This window comes from Tyto alba, unplaced genomic scaffold, assembly GCF_018691265.1.
Source record: "Tyto alba isolate M040663 unplaced genomic scaffold, T.alba_DEE_v4.0 Super-Scaffold_2, whole genome shotgun sequence".
Classification (NCBI taxonomy): domain Eukaryota; kingdom Metazoa; phylum Chordata; class Aves; order Strigiformes; family Tytonidae; genus Tyto; species Tyto alba.
Window position 1 is genome coordinate 40018088 of NW_024881282.1, and position 17835 is coordinate 40035922.

The 17835-nt window shown below is 38.7% G+C and overlaps 1 protein-coding gene across 1 annotated transcript in view; it reads left to right on the plus strand.

Annotated features, from left to right (window-relative positions):
- The window catches only part of FGD6 (FYVE, RhoGEF and PH domain containing 6), a 75284-nt gene that overhangs the window by 22468 nt on the left and 34981 nt on the right, over positions 1 to 17835 (plus strand). The window contains 3 exon segments of the mRNA XM_033010237.2: positions 5766 to 5913; positions 9834 to 9901; positions 9994 to 10024. Of these exon segments, the coding sequence (XP_032866128.2) occupies positions 5766 to 5913; positions 9834 to 9901; positions 9994 to 10024 (247 nt within the window).

A 17835-nucleotide genomic window follows, 5' to 3' on the forward strand; every position in this document is an offset into this window, starting at 1 on the left:
GTAAAGTCCTATTTGAGAGGACACCTTGCTATCTCGCTCCCTCACTGTGAAAAAGCACCATTTTTGGCAGAAAGTTGAAGCCCAAGCAATTTGGCTGCAATAAGGCAACCAGTCCCCAGTGCTGGCAGCCAAGCCAGCACAGAGAGCTGCAGCAGTATGCACCAGCCACACTGCCCACTACACCTAGAGAGGAGAGACGTGTTCTCAGCTTCAGCTCTTCCCATCTGTGAGTCTGTCGTTAAACCAGAGAGGTACCTGATGGTGTAGGAGTAACTCAGACAACGAAGCCACCTGGTCCAGGCTGCATTTCATCCTCATTTGCTGCTTAATGGTCCAGTATGCCTGAAGGAGAAATTAAAAGCAGGGGGACATGAAGAGGATGGTGAGGGAGGGAATTTTTTAGCTGTAATGGCACAGTCACCGTTGTTCAGAGAATCTGAAGTTTAAATGATGAGGTCAATCTGATGGGTTAGGGTCCTGGTGCGTCTGGGGTGATAGGAAGTTCATCTTTATGCTTTCCAGACTGGTTCGTGAAAGGAAACATGAGCAGATGTTTGCTTCTTCAAGATGGTTATGGAGCTGAGGTGTTGCAGCAAAATGTAACTCATCCAAAAAGTACATCGATGCCTTTATTAATCTTGCAGATCACTAATCTTGTCATATATTCTTAAAACTTCTATAGGAGCTCACTAGTGATCTTGGTTAGCATTCATTATCATCTTTGTGCTTTGTCAAGTATGCTTCCTTTCTAGAACTGAGTCCCTTTTTCCCAAAAACCTGCAGTAAATAAATATTAAAGACACTGAACTGTCTTAAAAAGTATTAAAGCAAAAGAAAGTTCACTAAACAAAATCAAGCGATTATTAACCAAGCAATAATTTAACTTTTGCTTTGGTTTTCCAAGAGCATCTTCTGTTACCTTCAGCACCCAAATCAGGTAATTGCTTCCTAAATTGTTTTGGAATCGTAACTTGATTACTTGATTTCTATATTTACAGCCCTTCTTTCTGCCTTGAAAAGGAGATTCTGAATTTAGATAGGACCTAACAAAAAAGATGTCATAGAACACTTTTTTCTTCTTTTTTTTTTTCCCTGCCTTTTTATCCATGTAGTTTCCCAGAAGCATACAACTAAGATCCATTGAGGGAATCAGTCAGTGAGGCATGCTGCCTTACCTACAGCTATCACAAGTATAAGGTGCTATGAAAAAATGTAACAGCCTTATCAGTTATTGCCTTTACAGAGAGCCAGTGTGCTTTTAGGTCTTTAAAAAACAAAAACAAACAAACAAAAAAGGCACCTGAACATTCCTTAATTATTGAAATTGATTGTAGGGACTGGTGATACTAAAAACTGAAAATGGATGAACAGCAGTAGTAATTGTTACCTCTTTGGAGGAAAGTGAGATGAAAGCAGCTGCAAAAGGATTGTGAAATGCTGTAACAGTATATAAAGGATTTGAGATTAAATACTATAGTAGGATATGCTTATTGGCTCTCTCTGATGCTTTGATGTGTATTTTTTAGTAGAGTAGGAACTTCAGTTTTTGTAATTTTGCCTGTATGATGAAGGCTTTCTTTAAAAATAAACAAACAAAAGCACCCACAAAAACAGCAATGAAATACTGGAGAAAGAGACAGAAGATGAGTAAAGATGCTGGGACACTCCTACAAAAAGCAGAGTAGAATGGACGTTCCTTTTAAAATAGTGAAAGGATGAGAAAAGAAGAACTTAGCAGAGTCCTGTGTGGAAGGTTCTGTTCATTCAGCATTTCTACATATTTTTGATTACTTACTGAAAGCAGAAACAAACGTCTAAAAATAATGAAGATCACAAGGAAATGTGTGTAAAGGAGCAACGTGGATGAATATTTTAACAAATACTTTGGTGCTGTGGAAACTTGCTTTTTAGTAGTTATGGTGATGCTAACACTTGAAGTAATTCCAATATACTATAAAATACTTAATGTTGGGGCATTCCGTGGCAGAGAATCTCTCTGAATCATCTCAGCCAAGCTTAAAATACTATTTGCCTTCTAAATGAATTGGGAACTGAGACTGAAATGTTAATTGTGACTTCAGGCTATAGTGTCCTGTGCAGTGTATAAGTTAACAGTGACTAAAAGTGAAGCCTCAGGTGTATTTGAAGCTTCTATAATAATACAAATAGGCTAGTCTGAACTAGTCTTGGCTATCTTTTGAAGACAATAAGAGGTTTTTATGCTGATTAGGATTTATTTTTTCTGTCTGTAATAGCTTGATAGCAGTTCTTAAGTTTTGACAGTTTATCTTGCTGTATGTATTACTAGGACTAGCATGTTTTGTTCCGTTAATATTTTACTATTTTGTTAGGAAAATATAGTGCAGTGTATATGCTTCATCCCATAAATTGTTTATTCCGAGGCTAACTATCCCTTAATTTTATGTGTCAAATAAAAAAACCCCACATCTATATTTATATAACTTGCTCACAAGATATGGCAAGATATTCTTACTCAGTGGGCAGCACGTTGAGTTGGCAGTGATGGTGTTTCACATGACTGATAATGCAGAAGTTTCTCTTTAGTGCTGTGGGTAGGACAAAGAATCGTGATGAAGAGGGAACAAGATAGAGATAGTTCACAGTATCCCTGAAATACTTACTAGAAGAGCTTCTTAAAAATAACCATTATTGCATGCTTGTGGTATTTTGGAAGAGGGGAATTGATATGTGGTAGAAAAGATTCTGTTTATTTAAAGATTTACTACTCTTTCCAAACTCATTTAAAGATTACAAGGGATTTAACTTTGTCCAGAGATAACTTTAAGAGAACCATATATACGCTTATAGATAGCTTCAGAGGTAAAAGTACAGAAAGAGTAATCGGTAAATACAAAACAGCTTTCTGTTTCAACAGAAAAGCCATAGTATTTATGGTGAAAGGTTAAGGTGTAAGGTACAAGGGGAGTCACATGTTCTCCAGCACGTGGCTGATAAAGGCAGATCAACACTGTGCCTTTGTCACCATCTCCTCTGAAGAAGAGTATTGCGACAGTAGTGCATCCTGTCCCAGAACTGGCAGCTTGTTTGATTCTGGAATCTGACTGGGTGTGAACTGACTTTTGATCATCAATCATGTAATCATTCACTGTGGTTTTTCTTTAAATAAAACAACAACAAACCCAAGCAAACAAATAAACCAACCACCAAACAACCAAAAAATCAACAAAATGTATCAGGTGGAAGAACCTGAGGGCTGTGTTAGGCTGTATGCTGAGCAAATACAGGATAAAGATGTGTAGGGGTTGGTGGGGCAGATACTGTAGGCAAGATTTGGTAAATCGTTCTCTCAGCTTGCATAATTCCCTTTACACAAATAGTAGGTGCATACACACCACAAAGGCAAGAAAAGGAGCTTACCACTTAAATGTTATTGTGATTCATAGGAAGGAAAAAATCTTAGATGGTGAGTGGCTATCATTTATGGACACTTACTAAACATCCTAAATCATCAGTAGCTGATTATTAAAAATGTGTAGTAGTTTTTTTACTGAAACTTTCTATTAGATAAGCTGATTAACGTTTCATTTAGAAAATTCTTCACCCAGCACAGACCAGCTAATTTGATCTTCATCCTTCAGTGGTGAAGGCATTATGTTGGCACAAGGAGAATACAGCCTCACCTATAAATGCTTGTTTCTGACTTCCCAGAGGACAGGTTTTCTGAAAATGTTAAGTTGGCAGAGGTTGGCTAAAATAAACCTTCTCAAGCTAACAGGTCGTTTGACTGTGAATTAGACTAGACAAGGAGTTTTCTGAATTGCTGAAGTTAACAAGTAACTGCAGAAGTCCTGGTGCCCTGCTAGTGCAGTTCCAGGGAAAACTCCAGTGAAAAGCTGCTTTTTTTGCCTTCCTGAAGCTTGTGGAGGCCCTGTGGGAACCATTCCTGGTGTATTCTCTGTGCTCTTGTCATCAGCACTCATCTCTCTGGGGCCGCTCTCTGCCCGCGTGAAGTTTATAGTTTCCAAACTGAAATAAATTGGTGTCTCTCTGCACCCTGGGTGCTGCAGTCTTGGCTCAGGGTCTCATTTGAACTCAGTGATGAGCTTGCAACCTCCCCCCTCCTCCCAGCCCATTCAGTTCTGGGAGACAGTAACTGGTTGGGTGTTTCCTGAGTCCTTCCTGTGTTGTCTTAATAGAACCAAGCTATTTTAAACTTTTGTATGTCTTTGTGGCTGATCGAGGTCTGTCTTCAAGCCAACTTATTTTGTCTTCATCTCTAAATATATTTCTGGCTTTGATCAGCATTTGTGTGTTTTGTTTGTTTGTTTTTTGTTTTTTACCTCTACCTTGAGCATTGAATAATCAATACATTGTGGCTGCCAGAGAATCCTCACACAGCTGGTATTCCTTACTTCTGCTCTTCATGTTACCAGTAGCCACCTCCCATGTGAGGTGACTGGTTTTCTTTCTGGTAACTATCACAGTTGGATGTGGTGAGTCTGAAGAGTTGCCCTCTATCCCTACTTTCTTGTGATTGCAAGTTAGGAAAATAAAAGATCAGTTGTAACCATCCCATGCACAGGGAGGCAGAGGGCAGATACGTGGAGAAGTGTGTAGCCCTGAAAGATGTTGGCTGCACAAAATAGTGTTGATCAGCACAGTAAGATCTCTGCTGCAATGGCTTGGGGACAAGGGTTTCTGGATTTGCTTTTTGCTTTTTAGGGTAGCTAATCACTTTTGAATCATATCACAATAAGCCTGTGGTATCCCAGCATCTTTTTGCTGGCCTTGAATATAGATTATGTGAATTTAGACACAGCTTTAGTCTAACTGACAATGATCAGGTATTTTTAAGGACTAAAAGTAGGAGCCCAGGAATTTGCTATGTTTCTACATAACTTTACCAAAACCTCAGGTTCTGTTTCCTCTAGTCTCTGTTTTTTTCTTTATCTTTCCCTACCCTCTTATTTTCTTACAGAATTACATTTCTTAAATCTCTATTGAAGTTGTCAAGGCTAGTTAGAGGAAGGAGGTTGTGTGCCTGTCTCATGCAATTTCTGTATTGCAAATACGGCTGAAGCTAATGAAAAGAGACCTATATAATCATTGTACAGCAGCAGAACAGGGTTATATTTTATAGCTTTGACAGCTACCTGGAAGGTGTCTATCTCTGGGGGATGGGAGTTTTTAATCACAAAAGATTCTGCTTTCTTGTTTTTAAGAAGAATTATTGGACAGAATAGTTATAATATTTCCATCTTGGATGCAGTTGTTTAGCATATGCATTGAGAAACAACCCTGTACGTATGTGTGTGTATATATATATGCCTCTCAAATTTCAGAGAGAGAGCTCCAGTCTGAGTACCGTATCTGGAACAAGTCTTGGTGCTATGAGCTAGGAGAGCAAAACAGCTATGATCTTTCTTTACCCTTCTGGCACACAGTACAAATGTTTCACTATAGATGCAGATAGCAATAAAGGAGCAGATTTATCAAACTTTGCTGTCAGACAAATTCTGAGGGACAAGAATAACATAAATACGCCAAAGGTACTGTGGCTTTTGCTTGCTGTCAGTGACATTGTATCAATACCAGCATAGATAAAACATTGTGGACTTACGAGTCCACTGTGGAAAAGCTTCTCACTGTGGTCGTCATTTTCAGGCTACCCACTACTGTTTTTAATGTTTCTGATACCAAGTACACCATTTATTGTGGGGTAAAACAGAAATCTCTTTACATAAATATGGTATATATCTCAACTATACATACTTTAATTTTAGGTCTTTAGAAGAACACCATGATCATCCTAACATGGTAATGGGAGATCTTCAGTCAGATGAAGAAGATATCATGAACAGTTCTGATGAAGATGACGACACAAATTCTGATTCCAGCAAAGGGGATCCTGATCCTCAAGAAGATAAACAGGTATCTTTTTATCTTTGTCTTCTGAATCTATTTCTCACTCTTGCACTATTTTGTAAGTTGTAACCTGCTGGGATATTTTCAAATAAAAGGCATTGAGTCACATAAATTTATATTTCTTTTCATCATCCTTATTGTTTAGTGGTTTGTTTTGTTTTTGTTTTTTTTTTTTTTTTTTTAATTTCGATTTGTGTACGTTAGCCTAATATTAAGAGGTCAAGTTCAGAAATACCACACTACAATGTGTGTTGCCTAGCATATTTGTTCTTAATCTTTCACTGAATTGTGGAGCTGTAGACCTGCCTACCATACCCCTCTAATAGAGCTATATGCACAGATGTATGTTTCGTGATCTTCAGTTTTGAGACTTGTAAATACCTCTTCATGAGTCTGTCTATGCCTCAGAGATCCTAGAGTGCATGTGTCTCTTGCACACTGAATATTTAAAATCAACCTTTGATTTGTCAGCCTTGGTGAAGCCCAAGGAAAGGGGCCAGGTGAAGGTTGATAGGTCTAAGAAGGTCCTTCTGAAAAATCTCTTGGAAGTGGTAGTTATGCCTGGAGGGTCCTATTTCAGGGGCCTTGGCCACACAGCAAAGGCTGTGTCCCAGTAACCATTTCTGTGGAGGCAGCTTTCTTGCGATTGCAGGTTCTGCATACTAACCTGCCAAATTACTACTTGGCACACAGGGGACAGATGACTGAACCAGTTTGTAGTTCTTCCTTTTCAATGGCATGAAACACTATCGTGGTTTGAGCCTGGTCAGCAGCTAAATGTCACACAGCCACTCACCCACCCTTCCCCCACTTGGGAATGGGGAGGGAATCAGAGGGGCAAAGGGAGACTTGCGGGTTGAAAACAGTTTAACAGAATAATACAGTGACAGTATAAATAGGTAAGGCACAATACAGCTGCTCACCACCTGCCGACCAACACCCACCTGCTCCTGGCCAGTGATCCCCAACACAAAGCCACTGCAGCACCCCTCCAGGAAGTGAGAGCCCCTCCTGGCTCACTCCGTCCTTTATATAGTGAGCACAATGTCACATGACACGGACTATCGGCCAATCGGGGCCCAGCCCTCCAGCTGTGCTCCCCCCGCCCCCGCACACAGGTGAGGGCACTGGGACCTGGGGAGCCCCTGGGGTCTCAGGGTGCTGCAGCTCCTCCCGCTGCCAGACCCACGGGAGCTCTAGGCCAGCCCCAACCAGGACAAACACAAAGGGCCCAACCTGCCTTTCAGCATTTAAGGTTCTTAATTCACTCCTTTGGTGCTGAGGAGAGACTACGGGTGTGTGTGCAAGAGACCTGTTGTAGGGTGGGAGAACCAACTCTATGGCCCATGGAGGAGTCTAAGCTAGCCTTGACTGTTGAGGTTTGACCTTCTGCTAGATTCTGTGAGTGCCAGCTTGGAGTGATTTCCCCTGTTTTAATCTTGTTTCTCCTTCAAATGTGAGGAGCAGGAAGATAGCACAGAATGAAATTAAGTTCTGGGGGGGTCCTATCCCTCTCCTGGGGGATAACCACTTTTGTACTTCTTAATCCTAGAAGCCCTGATACCAGCCTACCCATAGATCAGTGCCTCTCATCATCAGTCCTGACAGCTCAATTTCCTTTGATAGTAGTATATTTGCTTCCTTTCCTTAAAAATGGATAATAATTAAAAACAAACAAACAAACAAAACAACAAAAAAAAACGCAATAAGACTTTTTAGTGCTGGAAGAGAAGATTTGATGATGATGTGTCAGACCTGAATGGCATTTAACCAAATCTTTTGGGACAGATAAATTGGGGGAGGGAAAGACAGTTGCAGGAAAAGCTTGTTCCTGTGAAACTAAGCAGGACTGAACCTATATAGAAGCTAACTTACTTTGAGTGCCTCTAGAAATGCCCTCAACCTTTCACAACAGAGTTTTATAGGAAAGCATCCCTGTTATGAGGCTTCTCGGGCAGGTTTCATGGCATAATATTCAGCACTTGCTGTGAAGGATCCACTCTCTTCAGCCGCCTGCGGCACATGCGGCTGGCAGCTGGGGATTAACAACCAACTTCGGAACAGTGAGAGCAGCTGCAGAGGAGAATGAAGCAGTCTCTGCATTGGTCATCAGCTGGGCTTGTTCTTATTTTTCCTTGCCACAAGCATCTGGCTGTTTTGATGCTTTTTATCTGTTAGAGGAGTTACAAGGTTCCTTCCCAGTGCGGTGCCTGAGAACCCAATTTGTATTCCTTCCGTTCTCCCATTAAAGACTCTCTTAGGCCTGGAGTATCTTTGGCTGAGCAAATGCAAAGTGGCCTTTTCAGTGCCAGCTGGTATGTGAAAAGTCTTTCAAATGGGGTTGAAAACAGGCTGTGATATTTCACTTTGTAATTGTTTAGTGGTAGCATCTTGTTCTCAAAATACTGATTTTCATCTCATTTGCAACTGTCACATCTACGGGGATGGCAGATACCTTGCTCTGCATAATTGAGTTACTTGTGAATTCAGTCTTGTAGGGAGTGTGTCAGCTGTGCTTTCTAAAGAGTCATGGAGGCCTGAGCATGGGTGTTAAAATCTTGCCTGAATCCGATTGACCCTCACTGGGTAGATCTAAGTGGTTTTTGGAAATAAGTTTAATTTTACAAGTAAAATCCCAGCTCTGTGTGGAGATATCTATGTTGTATATAAAATAAATAATGTATTTTGCATATATGTGATGCAACACCAAATTATTAAATATAGAAATTACTTTTAAATTAATAATTTGGCACTGTGTCAATTAAATTAAAATGAAAAAAAATAATTAGATTTATTTTTTATTTTAAATATAACAGTATCATTAAAACCAGTCTTCGAATATCATCAGTTCCATGCTTTGATTTCCAGCACTTGAGGCTTGTTTATAGGTTCAGAGAACTAAAACTCCAGAAAAATCTTGCAACATTAGTGATTATGATCCAAAGGTTCATATATGCAATGCCACCAATATCTGCTTTTCTAGATAAACTGTTCAATGCCTATATTACCACACTCAATACAGCTCCCCCAGGACTTCCATTGAACTTGTGTTTCACATCCTGTGATGTTTTAGTGCTCCACATCCACGCTCTTTCTTTGCAGCCCATGGAATTGAAAGCCTGAGTATCTAATAGATGTGGTGACAACTGGCAGTAGAGAAGCATATGGCAAACCATGAGAGCTGTTATGGAGAAAGGTGTTTTATATGAGGAAAATTGTACATGGGAGTTACACAGTGTAGAAAACACATTTGCATCCTGACACCTACCCCCTTATGCTTCATTATACCTGTTCCTTCTATCTGATGTTGAACAGTAGCATTGATTTTTTTGAAGCAAACATGTGCACATAAAAATCAGCATAATCTCCATGGTGTATCAGGTAGATGACAAGGCTCACATTTCTACATCTTTGCAATATGATTGCTGTGTATTCCAGCAGCTGCTTTAGTAGATTGTCAGAAGCTAACTTTTCAGTGTGATTTTTTTTTTTAATCTTTTTCAGTAAGAAAATGTGTATTTCTTTTCAGATGTTCCTGAAATCCATTTGAGTTTACTGCAAGTATTACTGTTGCTGTATTAATCAGAGAAAAAAAAATAATCTGTACTGTATTACATTTACTAAACAATAATTGACACTTGTTAGGGCTTCATTCATTATGGGCTTCAGTGCTTTCTGTAGTAAGTAAATAGAAAGGCTGATAGTGTTCTAAAAACTACTCTTAGCTAATAATGTTGTTTCCAGCTACGTGCTAAATTGATTTTCTCATGGAACCTGAAAAGCCAGAAGATTTCAAAGCAGTATAAAACGTTTTTATTAGAAATGACTATTGAATAATTACATTGGATTTGAGGAACTCCTAGCTGGAAGTGATCTTTACAACAGTTCTGGTAGATGCATAGTATAACATATAATTTCATTTGCAGAGTAAAGCAGCTGGAAAGAAAACAAAGGTTTACCACATTGCCAAGGAGATCATGAGCTCAGAGAAAGTGTAAGTGTCAATGCTAAACTTAACAGCTACTCAGGTTATTTTAATTGGGCAATTAAAATGTAATTACTTGCTTTTTCTTGCTTTTCTGATAGGTTTGTGGATGTGCTAAAGCTCTTACACATTGTAAGTATCTCTTCCCCCCCCCCAATAAAAGTTTCTTCTTCTGTTTCTTTAATCTGTTACAGTTCTACGTTTGGGCTTTATTGTAGTGAATGTGACTTTTTTCTGCTGTTTGTACATATTCAAAATATAAAAATTAATTAAGGAGAACTTTAAAGTTTCAGATTTAAAATAATGGATTTCTGTTTTGGTGATTTTTTCTGCATCTCCTTAATTAATGTATGCAGTCTTCCAGCTGAGTGTGGGTATTGCTCAAGTATTGAAAATGCAATATACGTCCATTTATGTTAATCAGCATCATATTTATAAGCCAGTTTGTACCATAGCAACCAAAATAAAATCTTTGGTTAGAATAACTTTTAAAGTAGCAGGGGGAAGCAAAAACAATTTACCTTTAGAAATGGTACATAAAAGTACACGTTCTTTAGGTAATTAACTAATTACTGGTGTATCCATGACCATGGCAGCATATTTTTTTGAGGTGCAGTTCTTTGACAGATGCTTGTTCTCTGATAACAGCTGTGATTGTAGTACATGCAATGAGTTGCCCACAGCAAGGGTTAAGTATTTAATCCATACTTATGCAGACCAGTCATGTGTTAAACATGCTGTGTTGAAGGTGATAACAGTAAATTAATGAAGAATTTAGCTTTCTCTAGCTCTGTTTTATGTGTTTTCTGTCAACTTCTAAGTGACATGTGTTTGTACCATTTTGTCACTCTATTAAGTGTAAGCATAGTGATTTTTTTCCTTGGGCAACAGAAGTGGTTATATTGCAAACAGATGTGTTGGTCTATCTTGGTCTCTTGAGAAGCATGTTCTGTGAAACTGGGAACAAAGACTCTTATAGATGGATGTATAGAGTCCTGTAATACAGAGATCTTTCAGGAAACAAAAAACTTACTGCACCACTTGCTGATTCCTCTTTTGCTGTCCATTTTAGTAATTGATTTTCTTACTCTGTTCAAGCTTGTTTTTTAAAAGCTAGGTCAGGCAGTTGTGGACAATATGTAATTTATAATCAACATGGTTTCTAGTACAGAACTCAAGCTTAAGTACTGGTTAAAGGAAGAGAGTTGTCCTAATAAGTACAGACAAGTTTTAAGCTATATGATTTTTAATTATCATATTTTTCAGTCATATAACTTATGTCTTAAAGGTGTCTTCACTTTTTAGTGTACCAGTTCTTCAGGTAACATGAGCAGTACTGGAAGAAAAGGGTGTCGGTGAAGAGGATGCAGGCAAGCAGAGATAAAATGTGAGAGGGACAATAGTATGGAATGTAGGAAGTTTCTGGGATAAACTTAAGGTTGTCCACACGGTGTAAACGTGCAATGCTGTAAGATGTGTTTTGCTTTGTTTTAGTGGATAACTCGCAACTCTACTCATGACAGTATGCTAGTTTCTAGTTGCCAAATAAAAAACATTTAAAATGTTTTTGTTGGCTAGCAATAACAATTGACATGTATTCAGCCTTGTCTAATGGAGAGGATGTTGGGCTAGGAGTTGAGGAAATACTTTGTCCTCAACTTGTCTGTTGGCCTGCTGCAGGAACCTTGGTGAGTGTCCTTGTCAGAGTGGGCATCAGTTTTGGGGCTCTCTGTGTGTGCATTCTTCATTAAATAGAAATTGCCATACCTGAGAAAAGTTGCAGAAACAATTTTTTTTTTTTTTTTTATTTCCACAGAGTGGTATGTCTGAAGATTTGTGTATGTTCATCACAGCTGTTATTATATCTGTTTATTTATTATATCTGTTTATTTAATGATGTATTTCTTATGGATAAACACTGATAAACTGTCCTTTTGATTTCACATGCACTGAACCACTTTGGTTTTCTAGCTTCAGTGTCAGAATTACTAACTGCCAGTCAAGCAACCTCTGACAGATTTCTGGAATTAAAACTTGGATTCTGCCCAGGCTGTGCTGCTTTACCCATAGTAAAGATCTGACCGGTCAGGGGAGGCTATGTTACACCTTTTGAACCATCTATTAGTGGTCTTCCAAAGAGTAAATACTCGAAATTTGGTAACTAATTCCACTAGCGATGATCCGAAAGTAATAGTGTTCTCCTCAGTCCATCTCACCAATGTCAGTTAATGCAGCTCATGGCTCTTAGTACAGCCAGTGAACAGGACTGTCAATGTATGAAAAAGGTTTTTAAGTTGCTTTTGCTTAGAGCATTCAAAGTGGAGTCTAAAGGAGCTGAGAAGGTGGGGATGTGATTGCAAACTGGTTACAGGTACCACTGAATTATTTTTAGCATTTTTTCTTTTATATTGACAAAGTGAAGTTAGGTGAAGCAACTCTTCCAAGATACCAGGGTGCCAGCCTATTTGGACACTTGCACTTTGTAAGTACCCCTGACTGCTTCTGTTGAAGACAGGCTACAAAAGTTCTCTAAGAAAATGATAAACACTTGGGGACATTTCTACAATAGGAAATAACCTGGTCATAACAGAGATAAGGGACTTAACTGGCTTTGCACACTGATGCTCTCAAACATACTCAGTGAATGGGGTTGCTCTGAGGGTGTAATCAAGCATTAGATGTAATCTTGAATTCTCTGTCTTTCTGTAACTATCCTAAGGTTCTTTTAGAGGACAAGATTCCAGTAAAATGCTGCTAGAAACTCCTGAAAACAAAGGGGCTTAAGTCAAACCAGCTCATCTGTATACATGTTTGTGGGATGGTTCATGCATGGCCTCCAGAGGGTAAACAAGGGTTGAGAAGCTGTGAGAAGTGCTGTCTCTTCCCTAAGGGCACTTGCAGGAAAAGAAAAAAAAAAAAAAAAAGAACGGTAAACTGGATGTAAAACATAAGTGACAGGAGAGAAACAAGCTTATCGCTGCTGCCTGAGATGCCTTGTGCCCAAAGACACCTGGTGTTCCTGGAAACAGAGTAAGGCAGGATTGGTGCCATTTGTACTTCTCTGTTGTGAGATTCTTTGGAAAGGGTTTGCTTTTCACAAGTGAGAGGACCTCCTCAGCAGCACACTGGTGCTCTAAGGGGAAGCTGCCTGGCTTATTCGCTGTCATTTCTTTTGTCCTTTTTTGTTCCAAATTTTGTTCTTTTTGCCAAAATCCACCACTCTTTGTTCTCCCAACCTTTTTTAATTTCATTTTCCCCCTCCTGCCACAGTATGGGCACTCCAGCAGAGGAAGATGCTTTTTGGGATGGCTTCTTCCACTGCAAGACTTAGTGTATGACTTTGTGCTGTGTAAGCAAAGAAAAGCTTAGGCCTGTGCCCGAGCCCTTAGATCTGCACTTCTGACTTAGACCCCTGTTCTGTCCTTATTAGGACTCTGAGAGCAAGTAGGAGGTTATTAGGAGACACCTCTAACTTTTCTTTAGCCACAAGATCAGTCTCTTATTGGAGAAGGCAGATAAGAGGTCAGACATCTTTCTTTTTTCTGTTGTGTGTACAAGAGGGCGAAATTCTGGTTTAATGTGTTTCCATTTTCAGAAGACAAGTCCAAAAAAAAAAAAATATATATAAACTATATATGTAGTTTTATATAGCTATAAAAGCTTAGACTTTTTGTATATTGTAGCCAAATAATATGAAAAATAATTAATAGTAGATTTGGAAAAAAGAATGTAATGTGCATATTGAGAAATAAATCAGCTACGGGGTTGGGAGCAAAAGAAGCCCTGACCTCTGCTCCTGGCTTACAACTGACCTACTGTTTGGCTGTGAAAAATTCTCTCAACCTAAAACTCCTTTTTCTTCAACTGTAAAACTTCAGTATTTGACCAGTCTGAGGTGAATATGTTGATAAATTTTAAGTCCATGAAGTGCTTTAGAATTGCTGATCAAGGCATCAAGGCATTTGACAATGAATCGCAGCTGTAGTCATCTTATTAAGAAAGCTAATGCAATAGTTCTGGTTTGGAAGGAAACATTGTTCTGCTACCCAGCCTATTCCTTGAAATAATATTCTGGGAATATGCCACAGTCAAATAATTGATTATTGTAAAATATTAACTATCTTATATCATTAAAGACTTATAAATTATTTTACTACCTGAGAAAAAAGGTGTGGAACTACTTGACAGCTTTCCAGAAGCAATCTCATATGTTTGAAAAACATCATGATTCACATTTACTCATAGTCTTCATTAACTATCATTGCTGTAGTTTAATTTAACAGTTTATGGCTAATAGTCTAACTCTAGTTAAGACAGATTATTTATATTTTAAATAATGTATTTATGAAATCTTCTGTAGCTGTATTCCTAGCAGTCATGTTTACAGTTTGTCACATATAGCAGCCTGGCTGTTCCCCAGAGTGTGAAACTTCCTCCCATTCCCTCCTCCCCCCCGTAGGATGTGTGTGTGTTCCTTGAAAAGCATCCAAGCACAAACATATTTTTTTCCTTAAATTAAACTGATATTTGAGCTATCTCCAGGTGTATTTAGCTGTGAGTTGTACTTCAGTGGAAGGGATTACGGTTTATTTTTGCTTTGCGGATGGTATGTTCTAGGAGAACAGATCCAAGATGAATATTGGTTGAAGTCTGAGAACTAAAATACATGGCCACATTTAGATCATGTAGTTCTTTCTCTTCCAGTTAAATTTACAAGAAGTTTAAATTTCACCAGTTTTAAATTATCTTAATTCAGGTATTAGATACCTGAAGGTGCACTTAACCCAGTCAACAGCTGAGCGAGGGTTTAGTCTGGTCAGTACCTATTCTGGTTTACAACTAAACTTGTTCCTTTGCCCCTTAGACTAATGCGGGCAGGTCGCTTCGCTGCACGCTGGGAATCCTCTGGTGGAAGGAACTGAGGGATTGTGAGTCAGGGCCTTTGCACAGGGGAAGTGCGTGGGCTGATGGCAGATGATTCACAACAGGGTCAGAATTATTTCAGATATCACAGCCATTTGCTTATTTAAGGAAGCTACATTGAAGGAAGGGTGGGAGGAAATAAGAGCAGTGATGGTGTTGTCCTTCTCAAATATTGTTTAAAAAGTGCACCACTCTTGGGGGAGCGTATACAAATAGGATAAATAACATTCCCTAAACATTTTCAGGTTGGGAGTGTTTTATCAGGCAGTAATTAATCAACAATAGGTACTCAGGAGCCTTTAAAACTGCCTAAGCTAGATTTTCATATGGAGAAGTACCCAGTGGGTTGCTGTCTTAGTCGAGAATAAACTAAAACTGCTTCTGGTTTGGAAAGAATGTGCTTTCCAGGGATGGTCATGAGTGCTGTCCTCTTAAAGTAGCTATGTGAAGACAGTTGCCCTTGCCTAAGCAGTAAAAAGTGATATCAGAAGATTATTAGACCAGAATATAATGTAGAATTAGAAACTGTAAACCAGCATTTCACCAAGTGTACAATAGCCTCCCTCGTTCTGAAAGGAAGAATTACCAGAGATGAGATGATTCAGTGTAACTACCATAATCTTTTGTTTTCTGTCATGTGAAATTTTTGTCTAGAGTTGCAGGTAGTGTTTTTCAGTGAAATAAACACCTTAATTCCAAAGCATGGAAAATTGTTTTTTTTTTTTTTTTTTTTAATGAGTAAGATTGTAATATTTGAAAGGCTCATTTGTAATTAGAAATCTCTCTCTTTAGAATTCACTGTAGTAGATTGCTGCATTGCTTCAAACAGAATGATTTCTAGGACAACTCAGGTGACTGTCTTTAAACAGACTGATTAAAGCAGTGCTCTTCAGCAGTGTTATATAGTACTATTTGCTAAATATGGTTGTAATATGAATCACTTCTTGCAGGTATATACAGATATTAGAGCAATGTATGTATTATTTGCAACAGTGATTCTGGTTTTATTTAGCAGTCAACAGATTTAGTTTTAAAAGGAATTAGGTTCTGGTGTGTTAAATGATTATTACTGCAATTTCTAATTTCTAAGTCATTCACCTACTTGTATAAAAAGTTGTCCTTGTCTGAATACCTTCCACCCTTTGGAGTGAAATTTCAGGGTTTACTTTTGAGGTTAACATATTTTACATTTGGTAATTAAAACAGACCAATTCTATGTTTTGTCCTTTGGATAAGAAATTACTTTCTCAGAAGGCCATACCTTCAAGTGTAAACACTTTTAACTGCAGCCTTGTTACATTTGTTTGACTTTTCCTACCTCAACTCCTCAGGCATGTGCTCTCTGCCTTCAACTCTTAAGTTTATCTCAAGACGAACTTGGCATGACAGTTACTTCACACCCACTGCCAGGTTAAAAATAAATCTTAATATGATTACAGTGACAAATGCATTGTACTGCTTCTCTAGTGAGGACTTGAGAATTAAAAGAAAAATAATTTAAAAAAATGTTGAAGTTTAGCTCTTTTGTTTAGCAGACTGGTTTGCATCATTTGAAAGCTTTATGTTATCTTTCCTCCCTGTGTTTCCTCTCTGCAGGGCTTCCTCCGTTTACTCAGTTTTGGAGGGGGATGGAAGGGGTGATGAAATAAAGTTTTGGTTGGCTGTTTAAATGATAGTCTTTCATGGTGTGATCCAAAGCCTGATGAAGCTGATGGACTTTGGATCAAGCTAGTTGAAAAACCGTCTGTATTTGGAAAACATCCTGCAGACTCTTTGAATGCTGTATCTAGAAGTTAAATAAATGCTCTTAACTACAAATGACATTCCTGTCTTATCTGCTGGTGTTTAAACCTGTCTCCTTGCTCTCCTTTTATTGTTTGGTCAGGGAAAAGCCTGGGTTGTTGATTACGCTACAGACAAAACTGCTTTTCTTTTTGTTGTGCAAGTAGCCTTATAACATACAGACAAAATTCTTGTTTCATCCCATGGTGAAGTACATACAGTATATTGTGTGTGCATGTGATTGGGGGGGGGGGGGGGAATATTATCATAATATGATGATGCATTTTGCATGAAGCTCTCCAGAATGCCTCATTTGAGCTTTTGCCATTGTAATTCCATGTATCATTTCAGTGTTAAGCAATGCCCTAGGGTCAGGAAAACCCATAAGATGCAGCTGGTAGTTAACCTATATGTCACTAGTCTGCACAGAGGATGTAAAACAGAACATTTCCATATGAATAAGGCCATCTGTTTTTTAACTCCTTTGCATTTAGTTCTCAGCCTTCCCCCATCACAGCCATCGCCCTGTATCTCCTTTCAGTTTCTTGTCATAACTGCGCAGTCACAGCCTTCATGACCCAGAGGGTCACAAAGCAAGAAAGTGTGTCTGGAGCTCATGCTGCCCAGAGCTGATGTAATGAGGAGAGAGGGCAGGGGAAGGTTGAGGCTTCAGCTTGAGAGACCCTAAATAGTGCCAGATGCTGTACTTGATGAGATAGCTAGTAAGACCTGTAATAGTAGACCTGGGGAGTGGGAAAGAGACAGCTTAGGGTTTTCTTGTTCTTGTGGAGTTTTTTGTTTGTTTGTTTGGGGTTTTTGGTTGTTTTTTTGTTGTTGTTTTGTTTGTTTGTTTGTGGTTGGGTTTTTTTTGTGGTTGGTTTTTTATGTTGTTGTTGGTCTTGGTGGTGTTTGGGTTTTGGTTTGGTTTGTTGAGGTTTTTTTTGTTGTTCTTTTTTGTTTTGTTTTGTTTTGTTGTTTTGGTTTGGTTTGGTTTTTTGTTTTTCCTCCCCAAACTTCGGACCCTACAGATTTTCAAAGGCAGGTGTGGACCTAGTGCAGGCTGAAAATATGACTCATCATTGTACTTAGGAACATGTTGTTAGTCATCTTTTTCAGGATACCTATAGATTGTGCATGCATTATCAGATTTCAGCAGACCACAAATTCCAAGAGCTCTATTACAGACTCTCTTTTTTCCACCGTTGCCCAAATCTGTGAGACTGAATAGTACAGTCCAC